Source organism: Falco naumanni, chromosome 8, assembly GCF_017639655.2.
Source record: "Falco naumanni isolate bFalNau1 chromosome 8, bFalNau1.pat, whole genome shotgun sequence".
Taxonomy (NCBI): domain Eukaryota; kingdom Metazoa; phylum Chordata; class Aves; order Falconiformes; family Falconidae; genus Falco; species Falco naumanni.
The window spans coordinates 57,498,751-57,515,681 of NC_054061.1; the positions used below are offsets into that span (position 1 = coordinate 57,498,751).

Sequence of the window (16,931 nt, forward strand, 5' to 3'; positions counted from 1 at the left end):
TGTGTCAGTTTGTTCATGACTTCCACTTGCCACACCTTTTATTTGCAATATTAGGAACTGCACTGAATAGCCACCGACACCTTGCACCAGTGGTGGGTAACCACAAGCACAGTTTGAAATCAATGGAAGACAAGGGCTCCTTTCCGCCAGGCACTCTACAGTCAGAAATTCCACCCATCCCAAAAGCTTGCTTTTAAACAAAAAAATGTTTCTGTTTTTTCACGGATACAAAACAGAGACTTGCCAGGCTTAGAGCATTTCTCACTGGCTCACACAAACATTTTGCCAGAATCAGAAATAAAACTAGATCTTCTAGCTTCCGAGCCAACCAGCCTCTTTCACTAGGTGACGCATTGTGCATTTGCATCTCTGCCCAATGTAGTCATCATCAGAGGATCCTGGTGCTGCTGCTAATTAACAGTAACTCACCGTGCACGTCTGGTGGATGATACCACTCAGGCAGGAAACACTTTCCAGAAACAAGAAGTCAAGTGCACAACCAAAAGATTCTCAATGGCGTATTTCAAACAGCCATGAAGCATCTTCAAGAGCTGAGGTTACAGCTTAAAACCCAGTCAAGCCTGCCTCAAGTAACGCTGAGACCTATTTAAACTCCCTTTCTATCACACCCGCCTCCCTCTCTCAAAAATTGCGTCCACTCAAGCACCCTTCCTTAATAACCCTTCATCTTCTCAAAAGGGTGAGAATGAAGAGCTGCCGAGGTGTCCTAGCAATCAACATTAGATGCTTGCAATATACAATTTGTTTACAACAAAGGCACATGTTATTTACACGCTATAGAATGTTAACTATCATTACCTTTTGCCACTCGGTGTAAATTATCCCGGTAACTTGGAAGACAAGTATGTTTATTAGCAGCTTCAATTAAGGAAATATTTGTGCCATGTCCCACTGGGCATGACTATGCTAATACTTCTCTCCCCTTTCCAAACCCAGTGTCTAAATCTAATTAGTTTTGAAAATCAACTCTATCAGGACAATATAGCTCTGCTATCGGTCGCCCACAGCTCTTGATAAAGGTTGTGTTCCACTGGAAGAATTTTTCAGCAGTATTGTTTTATATCGCTCCCTGTGAGTGACAAACTGGTGATGAAAGGCGGGTTTCTAGCTCAAGGGACCAAGCCCCCCTGCCATATGTACTTGTTGTTCTATTTGGATGCCAAAGCGACACGGATTGAAGAAATCCATGAAGTAATTTTAAAATTCAGTTCATACAGTACGTGAGCCTACACTTACATTAGGTGTTTCCTAACACATTTCAAGCCCGTGGTTTAGTTTTTAAATAATACGTGTTTCAAAGCTGAAAAACTTGCTTAACCAAGAGGTGCTGCGAAGCCGCGTCTGCTGGGCAGAGCTGATCTCGGGTGCTCTGAATAGCCTCCCCCTCCGTCTGCCACCGTCAGCAAAAGTGAACTTTCCGCAGAGGCACGGCACCACGGCATCTCTAACTTTTAAACAAAAGGTAGTTTGGGACTTAATGATTATGCGAAACCAAAATTTTCCGTGAAAGCCTGGCAACTCTGATGCCACACTCTTAACATGTCACATACGTAACCATGAAGAGTGGAAACATGAGGATTTAATATCTTTATGCATGTTAAACCACAGCATGCAAAGCACAGCCATTTAATGTCATAACGATACTCCTCTGTGCGGCCAAATCTGCTGATGCAGGAAAAATAATTCTGTATTTTAATAATACTGCTACGATACGTGCTACAAGTGACTTTAGCTTGTCTTAAAACCTGAGCGGGGTCTGTTTGAAGTTTTACACACTGATACTGCATACTTTTCCCCTATAGAATCAAAGGATTGCTTAAAGCTTGGCCACCTGCAATAAGAAGCAGGTGGGACTTCTTCATTTGCTGGTGGATCCCTATAGAAAAAAACTAGAATCTGAAAACTAAGAGTTTTAGGCAAGCTCTAAAATTAAAGACACGCAATCATACAAAACTGATGAAGGAGCAGCCAAGGACATAGCTTGCAATGCCCCGATTCTCTCTGCCCTCAGATGTTAAGAGCCCTGCAGGTGTGGGCTTACACCCAGCCGCCTTGGTGAAAACCCTACCCCCCCCTCATCCCTGTGCGGTGGCGACAGACCCATCAGTAACGCAGTATCTTTGCTACCAAATAGCCAAGAGAGAGGAGCCACGTTCAGGGAGGACTCAGCTTTGCAGGGTGTACAGCCAAAGGTGACCCTGTGTGAGTGTAAGAGACCCACCATGCTGGGGACCATCCCTGTACCTGCTTCTGCCAAGCATCCTCAAAACAGTTGCAGCACCTGAGCTGCAGATTTCTTCATCTCAATCAGAGATTTTGCTACCTAGAAGCATACAGAAGACCTAAAAATAAAAGGTTGGGTGTTAAAAATTACTGCAGAGGCTACTTGCTAGATCAAGCCTTAAAAAATGGGACCGTAGATGATTGAAATATTTTTTTGGTTTGTAAAAAGGCGTAAGGGCAATTGACCGAGCATGCGCTGAAGGCCAAAGCAGATTTGTTATTCTGGACTGCCATTTCCTATCATCGTTCTCTTTTTTGAAGGCATAATTATCTAAACATGTGGCTTTTAATACTTACAATGCTTATTAACTCAACATTTGCATGCCTCACAGTTCTGGCTCTCACACCAAGGCTTAGGGTACCAGCTCAAAGATGCGAAGCTATGGAAAATATTGAACATTCGGTTTTTAGCGGGGCTAATATTTCCAAAAAAAGATGCATTTGCATCACTTCAGAATTTGGCTTTGATGTTACATCTCAAAACTCTTTGGACCATGGCCAGGAGGAACATGTTCCCATATGCTTATCCAAGGTGCCTTTGATACTTAGTTTGATCAGTAAGATAAAAGATTTCTCAAACTTGACAGAACCTAAAAAAAATTAAATCTTTATGTGTAGAACACAAGGGAATTCGTTACACTTGTTTCCCTGTTGCAGTTTAGTAACAGGTAGATATGAAATCGCAAGCTTCTCAAGCAGTAAACCTGTAACAACAAACATGCGCGCACAATGATTAGAAGAAAAATCTGGCCAGGGGATAAAAAACAGCAAATACACAGAAAAAGACAAATCATTAAAAAGTATCTAGTTAGTTTCCTATTAAGTGGAACACCCCCAAACATTAGTATCTGACAGCCGTTTTCTCTCATTTCATATTTTGCACTTCATTCTCAAAAAGATAACAAAAGGATCAAAATAGACAGTTTTGCGACTGTTGCTCTGTAAGGTAATAATTTTACATTTACACTGAGAAATAAAACAGAATTATAATTAAAAAAAAGAGCTTCCTTAACAAGCTGCAGTAAAATCACACTTTTGTTTCCTACGTACACTTTGTTTGGCAGCAAGAGCGAGGCTTCCAACAGCAATACAGCAGTAATTGTGCAAAAAAAGGACGGTGATATAAATCACCAAAGGTTAATGATCAGGATGTGAACAGAGGGACTTGTTTACAGAAATAGCATGCAATTTAAAATTTACAAGAGATTTAATGCCACCGCTTGGCAATCACTAAAATCAACAGCCCAGAAAACAGTGACATTAAGAAAAATATTACAGTTATAATCATTCCAAAATAAGTCAATTAGTGTTAGGGCATGCGCTTGCGATTACTTGACCCATTTGGTTCGCACTTAAGTGAAGAAAAAAAAATTCCCCCTCCCTTATACTGAGATTACTGAGTTGTGACCTATTTTGCATTCCCTATTTCTTACACCATCCCTCTTACATGTTGTTGGAGATGGTGATGGAGGATTGTGGTTTATTTCCACCACCACCACCCCCCCCCCCCCTTGCCTGGCTTCCAAGTAATTCTGACCTTTGACATTTGTAATAATAATAAAAAAAAAAAAAAAAAGAAAAAAAAAGAAGGAAGTTTATAATTGTGTTGTTCAAATGAAGGTGAAGGGAGGGGGGAAATATAAAATTCAATGTGCTATTATACAAAAGCCATGACGGCTGTCTTTGGTGGAAAAAAAGCAATGTAAGTCAATTTGTGAACTTTGGCACCAGGTGACCTTTAGAAATACAACAATATACAGAATTTACAAGCAAGAGTAGCACATGCAAATGACCCGGCACTGTCTCGCCTTTGGATTAGAGCTGCAAAGAGCATTATGGAGAAGGCTTGCACAAAACAAATTAAGACTGTTACTTAAATGTCACGGCACACTATTGTATTTGGCTACAGATCATTACACCTGATACTAACACTTTTAAAAACTGTAATAACTTGGGAAATATTACACTGAGTGCCCACATGTAGAAAGGGAAAAAAAATATATATATATATAAAAATAAATAAAAGAAGAAAATGGGTTCCTGAAGTAATTTAAACATCACCACTCCACGACTAGAGGGAAAGGTCAAAATTTAAGTAAGCTGAAAGGAACATGAATGGCAAAATAAAACGCACAAACAAAAAGATGAAAAGACCAACTGGAATGACTCTGCAAACACAAGATGAAAGCACGCATGCTTTGGGCAAATTTGATTTCCACGCCCGCACTGGGTAAGGGGGAGACGCAAGGAAGACAATTTTTGGAAAAGTGGGTTAAAAAAAGGGGTAAGAGACGAGGTGTTCATCTAAAACGGGTGGGTTTGTTACCTTCAGTGTTGGTGCTGCTGCTGCTGTATATATTTCGCAGGCTACCAACACGGTTTAGTTTCCAAGCTTTGCGTTTGGCTGCGTCCAGAGAGCAGAAGGGGAAGAGAAAAAAAAAAGAGAATAAAAATAAAGAAAAAGGAGGACAAAATAAATGAAAAAGGGGAGAAAAGAAACATCAAAATAGCATGTGAAGTAAAATACAAGCACAAGCCTGTTAACACGTGAAGAGCTACACACAGAAAATGCACACAGGACTATACAGCCTCTCCAATCCACGGATGATACGGAAAGCCTCTTATTGAGAGTGATTTCTTAAGTCTCTACAACATGACGCGATTTGACAAGATTAAATGGATCTGCGATTGGAATAGACAAAAACAGACCACTAGAAATAAAGAAATGCAGGAAGTATTTGTACAGAGGATACACGACTAGACAAAACAGCTACTGTAAAATATAATTTAATTAGCAAGAAAACACAGCCAGACAAGAGCTCCTTTTCCTCCAAAAGCCAGTATTGATCACTTGATGCCTGTAGATCACCTTTAAAACACCTTTTTACATCATCACCTTTAAAAGTTGAGGTGATGATGTAATGGCCTTAAATCCTCATATCAACAAAGCATGTTATTTGCAGCATTGAGCTTAGAAGCATTACTTAATTATTTTGAAGAGTGTCAAGTAGACATTGATGCAATTGATGTTTGTGGTCCTCCCTTCCTCCACCAGGAAAATCTCTGCAAACCTGAAGTATTTATTTGAAAAGTAAAAAATCAAATCAAATCAAATCTATATTCTTTGTATAAAAGGCAACACCCTTGCTTTATTAGAATCGCCCCAAACTTTGAGATTCTCTAAGTTTCCAGCTGCTGTTTTACAATTAGCAGAAAATACTGCTCAAAAGCACTCACTCCATTCCTGTGCTCATTAGGAGAGCACATTTTCACGTTCTTTAAAATCGACATGTTTTGCCTCAAGAGTGAATTCACAGCATGAGAAGTACGTTCAATCAACAATATGTTTAACCTGAGTTTCACCAGAGAGGAACCATATGAAACATCTGAGTACATCATGACACTGCGGGCACCTCGCAGTGACTAAAGTAACAGAGGTGTCCCCTATTCTTCACCCATGGACATCCCCACGCCTGAGGGAACCCCATATCTGCTGAAGTGGTATCTCTATAGGCTTTCCAGCCACCACATGAGCTTACCTAGTCAAGAAATAATGATGCAGCACTGCTTAGCATGCAACCACTTTGTAAAATGTGCTTTATAGGAGCAGAGAAGAAATCACTGGGGTTGGTGACAAGTGGAAGAACATGCAGATCTCCTTCTAAGCCACCTTTCTCAGCAGGCCACCCAGACCTCCTGCTCAGAGACAGTGGAGGACTCTGAGTTTGAGTGTGAGACTTCTCAAAAGGACAGCATCATTTACATTAATAACCAGTAATTTCCAAGATGTGTTTGAAAAGGGACGTGTCTTCCACTCCCACTCAGCTCACAGTCTGTTATGAAGAACATATCTTCTTAATGGAATATCTCAGGATATTCCAAATCCGGAGTACGACCATTCTCCCCCACCCCACAGAAGCTCCTCACCCTTTAGGATGACGTGAACATTGCCAAACACAGGATTTTAAATGTGATACATTTAAATTTTAAATGTGATACAAGAATTTAAAAATTTTCTTTCTATATTTATGAGAGACCTTTCTCAATGGCCCATGAAACTCAGACCAAACGGCTGCCTCCACAGAAAAGGAACAGTGATGTCAAGTCATCCCAATCTTTAACAGAAAGCTTGATTTTCAGCTAAAAAGCTAAGGCTGGCAGACAACTGCCCAAACACCCTCGACTGTTAAGCTTTATAGTGTTTTAATAAATCCATCTGCAGGTTTAATGCTATATACTCAAAAGGAGGACTGGATGTCTGAGGGACATCCTTTAGAATGCATCTCGCTGAAATGAAATTAGGTAACATCTGGAAGCCTAAGTTAGATCTATGTAAAAATTAAAGTTCATCAAATCTAAAAAGATCTTCATTGGGTGCATCCTTCAACACAAAAAAAATCTTCTGTTTTAAGGCCTCTTTAATAAGTCCCAGCACCTACATAGGCACAATTTCCCAGCAGAAAACGTGTTTTTCCTGGAAAACATTTACATATAAATAGGCAAAAGCGAGGTTTGGCACCCCTCAGAAAGGGAAGACGGTCTCCCGTACACAAAGACCCTTTCCCAGCCCCTTTCCATTTTTCACACTTTAATGGCACGTTAGAGCACGGCCGTCTGAGCAGGAAGTGAACTCGCAGCCTGCTTTTCTATTAACCTATTGATGAAATAATCCATTTTAATGTGTTAAGTGTCATGCCTTTTTCTTCTCTTTAAACAAATGGACTTTTTTGCAGCGATGCCGAGGTCCTGATACATCCGAGTGTGTCCTTTAGCATCGATTAGGCTCCAGCCTGCTTCCTCGAGGTGCTCTGCTGTCTTTGAGGATTCGATAATATTATCAGCAGCAGGTTTGGACACTGTCAAGCACAGCCACCGCGGGGTGATTGATGTCCGTGCGAACGTCAGGGCCCAGCTTAGCCATCCTACCCTGCCTGCCTTCGAAATTACATACTGTCTACACGTTTGTGTTACCTACCGACGGGGCCTTGATGGGCACGGGAGGTCATTATTTGCCTGGTTGGTCTTTGACTTATATCCCAGGATATTCAGTCCATCTGCTCCGGGTTCACTTCCAGGTTCACAAGTTAATTCTACAAAAGCTCTCGTTGCCAACTCTGGATATATCAATCTATACATACATATATAAACACACACAGAGCAGATATACGCTTACACAAACAAATAAAAACCCAACTAGTTTCCAACAAAAAGCTGTAAGGAATACTTACTTCTTTATTTAACAGCAAAGCTCCCTAATTAGAAAGATCTTTAAGGCAGACTGATTTGAAGTATTTTCTGGAAGCCTGTTTTCTTCAAAAAGCCACTAAGAAGCATCTCTAACTAGAGATACCCGAAAAACCCAGACCTCTCTCTCAAACATCAAATATCTGGAATGAAGTTCACTATTTCCCAGAAGACACCAGGTATTTAATTTAGCTTGTACCGAGGTGGCAAGTACTATTCTGCCTAGTATGTTGTGCTACCACAATCTGAATGATTAATATATTTTAATGATGTTTCAAGAAAACCTTCTATTAACTTTGACACCTGCCCTGATCTCTGGCTTCATTGCTGACAGAAAAACAACATCTCGCAGCAATCAAAGCAGTCCTCCTATCCCGACCACTGTGTAGACACAGCGTAGCAGCACAGTTTCTGCTCTTACCCAAGCTCATTAACTCCAGAAATTTAGATTGCCAAGATTAAACTCCTATCTTCACCGGGTGAATTAATTTGTGCATCTTAACACTCAATCTGGACCAGCACAAGAAGTCGCTATCCGTCACCCAACGGCACAGAGCTCAGCTTTTATCAACCCTGCAAAACAACGCCACAACCTTCGACTGGATGCAAGCCATCATCCAGCTGTTCCTCCTGGTAGTGACTACGGGAAGAAATCACAACGCACCCGACCATGAAAGCTCTGACTCCCAGAGCCTGAGATGTGGGTTTTTTTAAGATGAAGTGTTGAAGTGATTTCCTGAGTCCTTGCAAGAAAGCTGCTTTCTGTATCATCTATAATGGGATGTATTGCTTGTGTGGCACGTACCTACTACGGTATCTTTTTCAGATGTACCAGTTAAGGACCTGGAATCCACCAGACTGATTTGTAAGGAGGAAAGAATGATGCACTTCTCTGCAACTGTGTCAAGTGTTACCACAGGCCATACCTATACTAATTTTTTTATAGCAGGAGCTACTCCTGAGGTAGGACAGAGTTCAGCAATTGTTCAGTCCTACCAGAAAAAAATATTTAGCAACTAGCTGAAAATCTCCATAGGCTATAAAACAACCACACACCACCTAAACAGACACGTCAGTTCAGCCCTAAGAAGTTGCACACCAACCTGAGGAGTGAATTTTCCCCTCTCAGTAATGCAGAAATTAGAAAATTGTTCCCTCCTTCCACCTAAACGACATCTGCAGTGCCTGGCAACGCTGCTATACATTTAGAAACAAGTAATTCCTGGGTTTGCATACACCTGACAAACACACAGTTGCTTATTTAATCAAACTGCCTGGGCGTGATTATTTTCTTTAATGCTATCCTAAATTTCATCATAATTGTTATGGCAAATGAATGATGTGAGCAATGGCAAACTTTTGCTGTGGTAAAACTCTGCAGTTTCTGCATCCATGCGGGAGGACTTTGACTCCTTCCTCGTCAAAGGGATCATCATGTGCATATAACCACAGCCTCTCCAGAAGCCCTTCCGTTTCCCTCCTTCACTCCTCCTACTTTACTTATCCAAGATGCTCTTGCAACTTCTTTATTTTTTAATCCCAGCTTTGTGTTTCAGGGATATTTGATATTCAGGGCAACTCCAGCTTTTAGAAAGTTCTTTGCTACCTCCCCATCTAAACGCTAAAAACCTCATCCAGCTCAGTCACATTGTGCAAGACAAAACACTTGCTGTTGCTCATTCAAAAAAAAGATTTCCCAGGTGTTGTCTGTGACCTGCATTTTGCCTCAAGAGTTCACAGAAGCCCTGGCCAGGACAGGACACAGATGTGTCCTGGTGTCAGAAGTGTGGCCTTCGGCACCTGCAGACTCTGTACTGAACTAAAACCTAGGCGATGAAATACCCCAGGGTGAACACTTGTTCGAGCCACTTGCAAAAATATCTTTTTGCATAATACCTACCAGCAAACACAGCTTCTCTGGTTGCACACTCCTCGCATGCAGCTGGGAAGCAGACAGCCCTGCAAAGCAACACCCCAGAACACATACGGCTACCTGGCATGACAGCTGATAAATATTTTTGGATGGACATGCTCTGTGTGAAATAGAGCTATCGTACCAGTGACCTGTTGTTTCGGAGGGGGTTGTGTTAGCCATGACTGCTATCAAGTTTTCTTGAGTATTTCTTGCGCAAAACACCACATGAAAGCCAGTTCAAACCGTCTGCACGTAACCCTCGTGCCGATTCCCCGAGCCCTGCTGAACAAAGCTCTGCCATTTCAGGTGCAGCAGCAAGGTGAACTCCTCACACGTATTGCTCCGCAAACATAACTCCATCTGAAGAGTCCTGAAATGGGGCAGGCTGTGTTTCCAGGAGCCGTAAATCCCTTCCCTTCGCCGCCGCACCTGCCGGCAGTGCCAAACGCCCCGCTGCCTCGTGCCATGCGGGCTCCAGCGACCAGCCCGTGGAGAGGGCGTTTTCTAAGACCATCAGGCAAAAGTGAATAATTACAAATGGCAGGCAAAGGAGCACTGCAGCTCACCAAAGCAATGCCCTGGGCATCTAGCTACCTAAAACCCGCTGATGGTGCACTCCTTCAGGAGTTGGGTTTCATTTGATAAACTCATCTTTCCAGAAAACAGGCTTCAAGATCTTCCAAGATCTCCAAGGCTCCCACTCCTTGTTTGTTCTCAACAAACTTCTCTTGTTTGCTTATTCTTAAATAATATTCTTAAAATATATTACTCCTACCGATCTGTCCTTTGTTTCATCAACCCCATGAGAACCATACGGCTTCCAGATCTGCGCCTGGGACTTTTAAAAACCGATACAAATTTGGAAAGGCCAGAAGTGTTTGCTGCTGGGGCTTTCCTTTGAACAGCCTTTACAGTCTGCTTAAATCAAACACGACTTAAGACACTTGTGGTGGGATACGAAGAAATGCCACAGAGCGCAGGAGTCACGAAGGTCCTTGCCATGACCCTGTAGGTACTGACCCGACTCACTGCGCTTGGCCAGAGGCAATTCCACTCCATTCTTTCCATTTTCTAGGTCCTTATCTGTTATTTTTTCAGCTGTAACACACACTGAAGTGGAAGCCATACAGGTTATTTAATGGCCGTGCAAGTCTTTGAACAGCCAAACACCACTGGAAGAGAGCGCTAAAAACTGAATCCAAATAGAAGACACTTACATCTAGTGGGAGATGATTACATGTTAGGTGTCTTCTATTACAATAAAATGGTGGCAGCAGCTTGCCGTTTGAGCTGAAGCTCTGGGAGGACATCCAGCTGCACCTGAAGACACAGGCAAGCCTCCATTTGCTGATGTTTTTCAGTCCTCCACTTTGTGAGCTGAACCGTACTCATTTAACATACATGCTGTATGCAAAATGGGCTTGCTTATATGTTTTAAACGTGTACATCTTAAAGTGAGATTAGGTACGTCGGTATACAAAGAAGAAAACTAGGCTTTGGTATAGCTGTTCACTAAGATCTGGAGTACCTGGGAATCAATTAAACTTAATCACTCCCAATTAGCACATATCTCTGTATTTGTTCAGGCAATAACTTTGCATCTGTGACCAAGCCCTTGCAGACAGAATTTCTGTGTTTGCTTTCTTTAATAGGGATGCTATTTATTCTGTGTTAATGAACCTACTTTTCCTGTCTAGTTTTGATTAGTTAGGTTTAGGTCACACACCATTATTTCTAAAAGCAATAGATGTTTTTAGAAAGCACACTTACTTACCCATGTGTGATCTGAGGATACATCTGTTTGATACCTGTGAAGTTCTCTAAGGGTGCTTTAAGATACTATACTCAACAAAACATCAGATTAACCCCCTTCAACTCACTCAAATTCAGTTCTTGATATACTTTGATAAGCAGAAATATGCTTTTATTCTTAGGAGAGTCTTAATATCTACTGTCTCACCCTAAAAATCTTCCTCCACTGCTGTGCTGAGAAACTACAGACGTGTTAATGTCACCTCTGGTCTCCATGTGACAGAGTTCTTTGTTGATTAGATAAATAGTTCTCAGATAGCTGATTAAAAAATGATGTAGCCGTTAGGTTGTGTGTCCAAGCCTTGTCAGCCATGTTGAATGTTAAAGTGTGCATGAATTACATCCCTGGAGTGTGCTGAACAGTGCTGATTAAATGAGGCACGCCACAGCCCTCAGCATCAATTATCAGAAATAATAGGATCTTTTCACCTACACTGGAGGAAGGGGGCTGGGGATGGAGTTAGCGTGCTACTCGCTTCTCAGAACATCTCATCATCATCTGCACAAAATAAATAACACCGTTCATCCACCTAAGGATGTATGTTTATTTATTCTTATTGTGCAACAATTAAAGACTGAGAAGACAGATAAGGAAAAACCTTCTCCCATAGCATTGGCCAGGGGAACTTTTCCATAGAATACATGTGTAATATCTACCTAGAAAAACAGGGGTATATAAGATCTGTACGAGAGGCAAACTTGAGCGTCAGAGGGGCATTTAAGGATAAGCTGCAGGACCATCTAGTTGCCACCCCATGGGGAAAGGACTCTGCACTTCAGCCCTCCCCTTGCTCTTTTTCAACTCCCTCTGCATCACGGGCGGTTTCATCAGGGGCTGTAAAACTGCAGGCTGGGGATTCTTCTTCCTTGTTGGTCAGCACAAGAGCAACTGGCTCAACAAGACCACGCTCTTTCATAAGAGGACTGAAATTATTAAGATGCAACCCAGGAGATTCTTACACCATGTAACCTTGTTTCTGTGACTGTGAAGAGGCCTGACACTGTCTGTTTTACCTGGAAGCAGCAATAACAAAAATTCCTCAAATAAGGGTTTTAGGAAAAATGAAAAAAAAAAAAAAAGAAAAAAAAAAAAGGACCCAGGCACATCTGAGATTTAGAAAGCAAAATAACCTAGATACATTGCGTTTCCAGATTTGACCAACACTACATTTTAAAAAAAAAGCCACAAAGAGCAAGGATCTCATAAATGCATGTATTACTTTTCTATAATTCCTAATAAAAGCATACAGTGTATCTATTAAACCAGATTTCCAAATTATAACATCATTAAACACTTGAATGTGACTCTAAAGTTTCCAAACATTTCTGTTCAGTGCATGGGTGTTAACAGGACATATATCCCAACAATCAAAAAAACCCCAGAGCCAAAATAAGAGAGATTTAACCACTGCCAGTTATTCCATATGGTAACAGCCCTTAAAATACATCCTTTTTGGACACCAGAATGCTCAGAAAAACAAGCTGCTGGGCATCCAAGGAAATTACTAAAAGTGCTGAATTCCAGAAGTTGCACAGCCCAAACACAAGTAAAACTGTGTGCCTGATACAAAACCCCCACAAACTCCACCCCCCCCCCCCCGAATCCTGTCCAGTACTCTATTTCAAACCCACAAAGTACTCTAATACTTCAAATCACATTAATAGTTAATTATGTTTGGCTTAGATTCAACTTGGAACATTTCAAATGAAGGAAAAAAATGAAAACACATTCATACTTCCACTCGTGACAGGGAAAATAGTTAGTTTAATTAAACATTTCTAAAGAATGTTTTTAGTTCCCCCCTCTAAGATTTCTCCATTGAAACTTTTGCAGTAGGTAAAGGACCCACTAAACTATTTCAGTGCATTTCCAATACGCTATAAACATACAAGATTCAAATTGACAAAAGTAAATGTTAATTGGAAACATTTTTCTCAGTTTTTCATTATCTGAAGCAGAAAATTATGGGTCTTTTATACACACACAAAAATCCTTTTCAACCACCTAGAAAAATTGTCTTTTAATAAAAGCTTTAAATTATACTATCATATTTCAAAGGCAACGAACAGTTAAAGCAGCTAATCAAAGGTATAATTATTTAATGACTACTACTCATGCTATCTAACAGGGCCGTAATTGCTTGGCTGTGATCACTAGACCACCAGCTTCAATACTAGAAAACAAGTACTTTGCTTGTAGCATTTGATCGACCAATTTCTAAGGTTAGTTTCTCCAATCGGGTTGACTCCACAAGGCTAGCTGAGTTATTATGGAATTAAAAGAATCAGTTTGTCACCCTGCCTCCACTTCTTTGTACACATTCATAGTAAAAAAAGAAAAAAAAAAAAACAAAGCCAAACTGCAGGGGAAAACAAAATATTTCCCTGACAAAATGTGATTTGTCAAAATCATCATTGATTTTTTCACTTGTAATGCCACATCAGAGTTTTCTGCATACCCCAGCTGACCCTACTCTAGTAATACAAATGCAAAAACCACGCAAAATGTGCTCATTGAAAACTGTATTTTTATCTTAATTGCATTTCAATATTTATTGTCCATATTAACCTACTCCAGACAGGTGGAGCAGTGCATAAGTGGATCTTCTGGCTCTGTTCCATTGTTTATATCGTGTCTTTTACAACGGGAAATATGAGAAAAATAACCTAGCATCATCATGAATTAATTACTGGAGCCATCCCCAAGCTAAGCAAATGTACGGTGCATGTTGGCTTATTTTTGGTTTAGTAACAAAGCACTAAAGGAAAAGCAGCTTATGTCATTAGATCTCAGAATCAAATGCTAAATATGAACTACTGCTATTATACTTCCGTGGTACTAAATTTTTTTTTGCTGTTGTTACCCAATTAGATTTCATACAAGATACTGGACCCTCTGCATTTTCAAAGATATTTGAATTCCTATCCAATTAGCTAGTCAACATCCTGATTTCACGATTGGTCTCATGCTTGTAATTAGTATCATTGGAGCTCAAATGACACCACCACCTGGGATGCCACTCTCAAAAATCACACAGGGTGAGGAAGGCACCCTTCTCAACTCTGCACCTAGCAGCCAAATATGACTCCGAGATGAAAGGGGATGCCAACTAAGACTTGGTCGCACCGCTGTACCTGGCTGGCATTACACTTGTGACAACAAACCCTGTTTAATGTGACAGCAAAACTGCTTGGGTTTTGAGATCCTTACTAGCAAAGTAATGTAGTGAAAGTTGCACCACTGCTGAAAACAACCCAATGTATTTTGAAGGAGAGCAGGAAAAAGCATCGCACGGGATGGCTGAAGAGGAAACGGAGCATGGAGGAAGCATCTGGGACACAAAGGAGAGGAAAATCAGAGGAGCAAGAGTGGGATATATGGGGGACATACGTTATTTGCCATCAGCCTACCTTCTCTCTCCTGTTCAGACACGGTATTGACTCAGTGAAAAGAGACAATGCTTCCTTGCTTACCCCACGGAGAACCACTACTTTTACGGCATGATGGATTTATTCTGGTTTCGGACCATCAGTTTCATCTATGGATAGGGAGACGATAATCTTGCCCGTTATAGGCTGATAAACAAGGAGCATTTAAATCCATTAACCAAAGACGCATTGTTCTGTACCCTTCTCCCTCTGAACAAAAAGCAGCTGCATTTTGTTGATAGTGTGAGCAATTACTGTCAAGAAAACAGTTACAAAACGACAGAAAGAGCAGTTTCTGCTCAAAGGAGTTATAGTCTCACTGCTCACTTTTAAAAGATACAGTTAAGCGCAGGCATCTTGAAATTTCCCAAGTATTTGGCCATTGTTTTTCCACAAAACTTCTTTCCCGATGTACATTAGGTGTCAGAGTGAAAATACTGCAAACTAAAATATACTATAATTAAGTGCTATTGTTGGGCTGAATTAAAGCCAAAAGGAGCGTGTTTGTTTTCTCATGTGGTAGAAAGAAACACCACTTGTTTGAAGATAAGAAATATTTATGTTTGAGGTAGGATGGGAAGGTGCTCTCTGCACTACCAACGTGCTTCCCAGAGACTTCTGCCAAGGCATCTCAATAGAAACAAACCAAAGCTGAGCTGGTACACAGGCAGCAGGGAACACCAATATTTGTGTAACTCTCACAGTACTCGCTTCCTTGAGATTTTGTGTAGACATAGATGACCAAGAGTTAGATTCTTCCAAAGACATGGGTGTACTGCTGACCTGGGATTTATTTCGTTCAGCATTTAATAAAATAATCTTAAAATGATAAAGGAGACTTCCCACTACCCTGGTGATTACCAAACGAGGCATACAAGTTATCTCTAGAAGTCTTTTAACACAGCACAAAGCTGGATTAGGCATTAGTCACTTTGTTAGTTCCAGCTTTTACTTATTCTGAAATTTAAAACAATTATAAAATTGAAATCAGAATTTGCATTACTGTCATCTCCCATTTTTCTCATGTATATAATCCATACCATCCACGCTACTGTAAAAGGTAAGCTCGTGCCATTTAAATAAAAACCTGAATAAAAGGCACAGCTGCCTAGGATTTCACAAGCCGTTTCCTCTTCTGAGAAAGCAGTTGTTGTCCCTGTCAGCTCCCAAGGATCATTAGATAGCAAAACTGTAAGGCATAGGCAAGATAACTTCACTAGAGGATCCAAACCTTGCTCAACAACGCAAACCAGTTCAAGTCATGCAAAAGAACACCTTGTGCTACACCGTTTTAGAAATGGCTATCCATAAGGCATCTCAGAAATGGGCTCATTTGAAGTGTTTCCATCCTTTGCAACAATCCACCCCATGATCCAGGCTCATTAGCAGTTTGCCCTCCAGCATGGGAAGCAGTGACAGGCACATCTGAGGAACATGCACACACAAACCCCTTTTGTTTGTTCTTGGGGAATCACGTCCATATGTGAGCAGACACGGCACTGCTTTCCGCTAGAGCTATGTATAACATGAATTCTTCGTTAATTTTCATCACTTGTAAAAATAAGCATGAGCCAATCCGCCAGTGTTAGGCGTTTAATAGTTTAGCACGTTACTCTGCTTGTGGTGCAACCTCCCATGTTAGTACAGGGATTCCTCACTGGGGAAATTCTAGCTGGAGAGATTTATTGTGTCAAGGTCTTTTCCTACAAACTACTAAGCCGTCTGTAATGATCATTTCTCTATAAACCTGAATGCTCGTGCTAATACAGGAAGGTCACCATCTCCCCTTTTGCCTGAGCTTCTACATCAGTCTGCACCAACAGAGAAGACAACGTTCAGCTTTTGCCCCTGGCTTCATTCGAAAGTAGAGACCTACAGATGCTGGGTCCTACATTGCACGGACAACAGCCTGAAGCACAGAGGGTTTCCTGGAGCTACGAATTGGGTAGAAGTTCCTACCTAGCAGCACACCCACACCACCTGTGCTTAAGCGTGCTAGCAGCAAATCTAATAATTTGCATTTTAGGACTCCATGAACCCTGCAAAATTAAATAGCTAGCTCAAAGCGGGCAATGGGACAAAGAAGCACGGTAGTTTATGGATTAGCGAACTTCCCAAACTCACTGCTCAACCGATGACTGCTACAGTGACCTACAACACAGCCTGAAGTCCTCTGTGTCTTTGGGCAGGTAATCTTAACCCAGGTCTCTTCCTGGGGAGAAAGTAA

General features: G+C 41.1%; 1 protein-coding gene across 9 annotated transcripts in view; it reads right to left on the reverse strand.

Moving 5' to 3' along the window:
- AGAP1 (ArfGAP with GTPase domain, ankyrin repeat and PH domain 1) overlaps positions 1-16,931 on the reverse strand; it is a 382,555-nt gene that overhangs the window by 50,513 nt on the left and 315,111 nt on the right. For 6 of the 9 annotated variants that reach the window (XM_040603876.1, XM_040603872.1, XM_040603878.1 and 3 more), the window contains one exon: positions 4,631-4,708. The exons of the other annotated variants lie outside the window; for them this stretch is intronic. In XM_040603876.1, the coding sequence (XP_040459810.1) occupies positions 4,631-4,708 (78 nt within the window). The remainder of the gene's footprint in view (positions 1-4,630; positions 4,709-16,931) is intronic. 9 annotated transcript variants of the gene reach the window in all.